The following is a 6,986-nucleotide window of genomic DNA, read 5'->3' as shown; positions in this document are numbered from 1 at the left end:
GACTTAGTGCTAATTAAGGAACCCTCCCAATTTACAAAATAGGAAACCAGTGACTTCTCAGTTATGCCTTTTGACCCATTCCATCATTGTCTATTGAGTGAGTAGGTGAAGGATAAATAACTTGACTTTTTAGTTCACTTGTTCTGACATAGGTTCACTCATGTTTCCTGCCCAGCTCTTGTGGCCATTTGAGCTTTTGACTCTAAGGTATTACTTGATGATGTGAACTGAATTGGAGTCCTGGAAGTGCAGTGGCTCAGGGTCCGTTCCACTACCCAGGGATGATGCCCGTGTTCTGTGGGTGACTTCACAATGCCCCCGTGGTTCCCAGCTTCCTTCTGCAGTCTGTATGTAGATAGCCATGCTGACCGTCTTGTGGCTGCTTAGCCTTTTTCTCCCTGCTTCCTGTGCCCAGCTATTAGTCACCTGTGCCTATAAGAGTCTCTGCCAGCAGGCCCTGCTCTCGGGCAATGATGTTGTCCTGCAGTGTGACCATCTCCAGGCGTACTGGTACTTTTCTTCTTTTCAGGGGGAAGATCCCTTTTTGGTCTCCTCACTGCCTAACATAAAGAAACTGCCTGGGGGCAGCCTCCAACTGAACAAACCTCAGCCCTCCCAGACAGGCCTCTATCGCTGTGAGGACAATAACACAGCCCTTGTGGTAGAATATGAGATAGACTTTCAAGATGTCACCATGCTACATATTACCCACAAAGGACTAGGCCAAAACCCTCTGCAGAATCAGAGCCTGAGTCTGGGTAGAGAGGAGATGATCTTCACCCACTGGGAGCCCTGGCAGGACTGTAACCGCTGTGGGGTGCCAGGTGAACGCAAACGCCTGGGGTACTGCTACATCCAAGAGTCCCTGGAAAACCCAATGCCCTGCTGGCTCTATCTGGGAGATGAGAAGGTGTGGTCCAGCCGCTTGAGGCCTGAGATGCAGGTGGAAGCCTGCCTTGTACCTTGCAACGAGAGCGAGGAGCTCATCCAGCCCTTCTTCACCTCTGACATTTCCAAGTTGGGCCAGTCAACCAACAACGTACAGCTCAGCTGCCCCTTGGCCTCCATCTACAGGTGACTGGACCCGGGCATTAGCCCTGCCTTTGAGCCTCACCCAGACTTTGTTTCCTGTGCTCACCTGGGCCAGAGGTTACATTCTAATAGAAAAGCAGGGTCTGTCTTCCAGCCAATAAGCCTTCAAGGTCAATCTGGGCAGGAAGGAATCTCTTTACTGGCTTGTTCAGATGTTCATTCAGCAAGAATCCCCAGCTGTGGCTTCTGAGCCACATCCTACGCAGGTGATGTCGGAGACCAACAAAGACCTAATCCCTGCCCTCGTAGGCACCTGTTATTCATGGGTAGACCAAATACAAAACCTAGAAACCAAGCCATTCTGGCCCATGCTCATGCCAACATAGACTTTACTGTGATTTCTATCTCCTCATTAGACTCTGACTGATACAATGTATCTCTCCATCCTGGCACCAATGCTACAGTAACTTAATTATTATACCTTTATAATAAGCCATGATATCGATAGCATAGATTTTTCAGCTTTGTTCTTCAAGATTGTCTTGGTTATTCTTTACTTTTTATAAAAAAAATTGAAATCCACTTGTAGTTTCCATCCAAAAGAAGTCTTATTTTTTTTTAATTGGCACATCATTGAATCTAAAGACAGAATCAGTATATTACAATATTTAGTCTTCCAATCCATGAACATTGTAAACACTTCCATTATTTAGGCTTTCTTTTATTCTTTAGTTATTAATGTAGAGGTTTTACATATATTTTATCTGTTCCTCATATTTGATTTGTTCATACAAGCTACATCTTTTAAATTTCATTTTCTAATTGCTTGTTGTATATAAAAATATATTTGGTATTTATATACAGCATTGTTCAGTTTTCTGTGATTGTGGTTTTCACTCCGTCTGTCCTCTGATGGATGAGGATAAGAGGCTTGTGAAAGCTTCCTGAGTGAAAGTCACTCAGTCCTGTCTGACTCTTTTTGACCCCATGGGATGGGAGGGACTGGCTGTGGGTAAAACTGGATCTTGCTTGGGTGGGCAGGGCCATGCTCAGTAAATCTTTAATCCAATTTTCTGCTGGTGGGTGGGACTGTGTTCCTTTCTCTGGCCAAACTATGGTAGGAGTGATGCCAGTAATAGCTGCCTTCTTCAAAAGGATTTATGCCAGCATGCCACAGCTCCGAGGAGAGCTGTAGTCAGTGCCCCTGGCCCTGCAGCAGGCCACTGTCAACCCGCACATCTGCCAGAGACTCCTGGACATTCACAGGCAAGTCTGGCTCAGTCTCTTTTGGGGTCACTGCTCCTTTCTCCTGGCTCCTGGTGCACACAAGGTTTTGTCGTGTGCTCCAAGGGTCTGTTTCCCTGGGGATTCTGAGTCCTTTTGCCGGATCTCCAGGTTGGGAAATATGTCGTGGAGCCTAGAACTTTGGCAACAGTGTGAGAACTTCTTTGATATACATGTTCTCCGGTGTGTGGGTCGTCTGCTCGGTGGCTCTACAGGGGCACTGATGGCAACCTCCTCCTAAAGGACTTATGCCACACGCCATGCCTCCCAGGTCTGCTGCAGCCAGAGCCCCTGTCCCCGCGGCAGGTCACTGCTGACCCGTGCCTCAGCAAGAGACACTCAGACACTCAGTGGCAGGTCTGGCTCAGTCTCGCGTGGGGGTCACTGCTCCTTTCCCTCGGTCCTGCTATGCACGAGGTTTTGTTTGTCTAACTCAATGAAACTATGAGCCATGCCATGTAGGGCCACCCAAGACAGACGGGTCATGGTGGAGAGTTCTGACAAAATGTGGTCCATTGGAGAAGGGAATGGCAAACCACTTCAGCATTCTTGCCTTGAGAACCCCATGAACACTATGAAAAGGCAAAAAGATATGACACTGAAAGATGAACTCTCCAGGTCAGTAGGTGCCCAATATGCTACTGGAAAAGAACAGAGAAATAGCTCCAGAAGGAATGAAGGGGCTGAGCCAAAGCAGGAACAATGCCTAGTTGTGGATGTGTCTAGTGGTGAAAAGTAAAATCTGATGCTATAAGAACAATATTGCATAGGAACCTGGAATGTTAAGTCCATGAACCAAGGTAAATTAGAAGTGATCAAACAGGAGATGGCAAGAGTGAACACTGATATTTTAGAAATCAGTGAACTAAAATGGACTGGAATGGGTGAATTTAATTCAGATGACCATTATATCTACTACTATGAGCAAGAATTTCTTAGAAGAAATGGAGTAGCCCTCATAGTCAACAAAAGAGTCCAAAATGCAGTACTTGGATGCAGTCTCAAAAACGACAGAATGCTCTCTGTTTCCAAGGCAAACCATCCAATATTACAGTAATCCAAGTCTATGCCCCAACCACTAATGCCAAAGAAGCTGAAGTTGAATGGTTCTATAAAGACCTACCAGACCTTCTAGAACTAATACCCAAAAAAGATGTCCTTTTCGTCATAGGGACTGGAATGCAAAAGTAGGAAGTCAAGAGATACCTGGAGTGACAGGCAAGTTTGGCCTTGGAGTACAAAATGAAGCAGGGTAAAGGCTAACAGAGTTTTGCCAAAAGAACACTTTGGTCATAGCAAGCACCCTCTTCCAAGAACACAAGAGACAGCTCTACACATGGACATCACCAGATGGTCAATACCGAAATCAGATTGATTATATTCTTTGCAATCAAAGATAGAGAACCTATATGCAGTCAGAAAAACCAAGACTGGGAACTGACTGTGGCTCAGATCATGAACTCCTTATTGCAAAATTCAGACTTAAATTGAAGAAAGTAGGAAAAACCACTAGGCTGTTAAGATATGACCTAAATCAAGTCCCTTATGATTACACAGTGGAAGCAACAAATAGATTCAAGGGATTAGATCTGATAGACAGAGTGCCTGAAGAACTGTGGACAGAAATTTGTCACATTGTGCAGGAGACAGTGATCAAAACCATCCCCAAGAAAAAGAAACTCAAAATGGCAAAATGGTTGTCTGAGGAGGCCTTACAAATAGATGAGAAAAGAAAGGAAGCAAAAGACAAAGGAGAAAAGGAAAGACATATCCATCTGGATGCAGGCTTCCAAAGAATAACAAGGAGAGATAAGAAAGGCTTCCTAAGGGAACAATGCAAAGAGATAGAGGAAAACAGTAGGATGGGAAAGGCTAGAGATCTCTTCAAGAAAATTAGAGATACCAAGGGAACATTTCATGCAAAGATGGGTCCAATAAAGGACAGAAATGGTATGAACCTAACAGAAGCAGAAGATATTAAGAAGAGGTGGCAAGAATACACAGAAGAACTATACTAAAGAGAACTTAATGACCCAGATAACCATGATGGTGTGATCACTCACCTAGAGCCAGACATCCTGGAATGCAAAGTCAAGTGGGCCTTAGGAAACATCATTATGAACAAAACTAGTGGAGGTGATGGAATTCCAGTTGAGCTGTTTCAAATCCTAAAAGATGATGCTGTGAAGGTGCTTCACACAACATGCCAGCAAACATGAAAAACTTGGCAGTGACCACATCACTGGAAAAGGCCAGTTTTCATTCCAATCCCAAAGAAAGGCAATGCCAAAGAATGTTCAAACTACCACAAAATTGCACTCATCTTACACGCTAGCAAAGTAATGCTCAAGATTCTCCAAACCAGATTTCAACAGTATGTGAACTGAGAACTTCCAGATGTTCAAGCTGGATTTAGAAAAGGCAGAGGAACCAGAGATCAAATTGCCAACATCCGTTGGCTCAAAGAAAAAGCAAGAGAATTCCAAAAAAACATCTACTTCTGCTTCATTGACTACACTAAAGCCTTTGCTGTGTGGATCACAACAAACTGTGGAAAATTCTTAAAGAAATGAGATAACAGACCACCTTACCTGCCTCCTGAGAAACGTATATGCAGATCAAGAAGCAACAGTTAGAACCGGACATGGAACAACGGACTGGTTCCAAACTGGAAAGGAGTACATCAAGGCTGTATATTGTTACCCTGTTTGTTTAATTTATATGGAGAGTCCATCATGAGAAATGCTGGGCTGGAAGAAGCACAAGCTGGAATCAAGATTGCCGGGAGAAATATCAATAACCTCAGATATGCAGATGACACCACCCTTATGGCAGAAAGCAAAGAGGAACTAAAGAGCCTCTTGATGAAAGTGAAAGAGGAGAGTGAAAAAGCTGGCTTAAAACTCAACATTCAAAAAACTAAGATCATGGCATCCAGTTCAATCATTTCATGGCAAATAGATTGGGAAACTATGGAAACAGTGAAAGGCTTTATTTTCATGGGCTCCAAACTCACTGCAGATGGTGACTGCAGCCATGAAATTAAAAGATGCTTGCTCCTCGGAAGAAAAGCTATGACCAACCTAGACAGCATATTAAAAAGCAGAGACTTTACTTTGCCAACAAAGATTCTTCTAGTCAAAGATATGGTTTTTCCAGTAGTCATGTATGGATGTGAAAGTTGGACCATAAGGAAGGCTGAGTGCCAAAGAATTGATGCTTTTGAGCTGTGGTGTTGAGAAGACTCTCTAGAATCCTTTGGACTGCAAGGAAATCAATCCTGAATATTCATTGGAAGGACTGATGCTGAAGTTGAAGCTCCAATACTTCGGCCACCTGATGCGAAGAGCTGACTCATTAGAAAAGACCCTGATGCTGGGAAAGAATGAAGTCAGGAGAAGAGGACAACAGAGGACAAGATATTTGGAGGGCATCACTGACTCGATGGACATGAGTTTGAGCAAGCTCCAGGAGTTGGTGATGGACAGGGAAGCCTGGCGTGCTGTTGTCCATGGGGTTGCAAAGAGTCAGACATGACTGAGCGACTGAACTGGACTGATCATTATCATTCAAGGATTCCACACTTGTGAATTCACCTACTGATCAGAATTTATTTGTAACCCCCAAGTTGGTACCCACAGTCATATTTACTGGCAGACATGCACAGAGTGGCAAGAATATTGAGTCACCCAACAATGCACATTCCCAGCCAAGGCCACACAAGGTGACACTCTGCCTTCTGGTTTCAGCTCCCATACTGTGTTAGCAAGTATGGTCCTCTTCATGGTCTATTTGGTGCCATGTTTTTGGCATTTTTGTATCTCTATTGGTGATTTTTATTTTCAATATTTATTTATTTTTGGCTGAGGAGTTTAGGAAAGAATCTGGGAAAGAGGGCACCAAGAAAAAAATATATATGTTTAAAATGAGTTGAGTCTTGCAGATATCTGTTGGAGGACCAGCAGGGGCAAAGATCCTAAGGCAGGAGCTCTTTGCTTGCCTGATATATTCAGGGGACAGTCAGGAGGCCAGCATGGCTGGAGCAGTTGGGTGGGGAAGGGGAGGAGGTCAGAAGGGAACCAGAGAGGACTTAGTCACCTCTCCATTCTCAGCACTCACAAGTGTGCTCAGAACATAGCAGCATGCCTATGTGCTTAGTTGCTCAGTCATGTCCAACTCTTTGCAACCCCATGGACTGGAGCCTGCCAGGCTCCTCTGTCCATGAGATTTTCCAGGCTAGAATACTGGAGTGGGTTGCCATTCCCTTCTCCAGGGGATCTTCCCAACCCAGAGACTGAACTCAGGTCTCTTGCATTACAGGCGAATTCTTTACCGCCTGGGCCACCAGGGAGGTCCCTGAACAAAGTACATGTTCAGAAAAGAATGTGTTGAATGCTCACATGTGTCACTTTAACACCAAAATAGGGAGGTGATAGAGAAAATCTTGAATAGACAAGTTGTGTCCTTCTACCCCAGCAGAGTGGAAGGCTTGGGAGAGAAATGAAACAGGATTACTAACTTGTCACAGGATAGATGTGGGAATTGTGACCTCACATCCCATGGGGGTGGACTACAGCTCTTCCTGCTATCAGGGCTGAGGCCTGAGGTTCATGGATGACCTCACAAAGTCCAGGGTGGGGCCCGGCCCACTTTCACAGTCGCAGTCCACC

General features: G+C 44.7%; 1 protein-coding gene across 1 annotated transcript; it reads left to right on the top strand.

Annotated features, from left to right (window-relative positions):
* Positions 1-361: 361 nt before the first annotated feature.
* LOC138095828 (protein FAM187B-like) lies at positions 362-1,078 on the top strand. Its single transcript, XM_068991742.1, has one exon. The coding sequence runs from the start codon at positions 362-364 to the stop codon at positions 1,076-1,078; it is 717 nt and encodes a 238-aa protein (XP_068847843.1).
* Positions 1,079-6,986: the final 5,908 nt, after the last annotated feature.

The sequence above is a fragment of the Capricornis sumatraensis genome, chromosome 20 (assembly GCF_032405125.1).
Source record: "Capricornis sumatraensis isolate serow.1 chromosome 20, serow.2, whole genome shotgun sequence".
Classification (NCBI taxonomy): Eukaryota; Metazoa; Chordata; class Mammalia; order Artiodactyla; family Bovidae; genus Capricornis; species Capricornis sumatraensis.
This window is presented reverse-complemented; position numbering and strand designations above follow the sequence as displayed.

What these genes read in the sequence shown, in the direction of transcription:
- LOC138095828 (XM_068991742.1), top strand. Translation starts at nt 362, where the DNA reads ATGCTGACCGTCTTGTGGCTGCTTAGCCTTTTTCTCCCTGCTTCCTGT.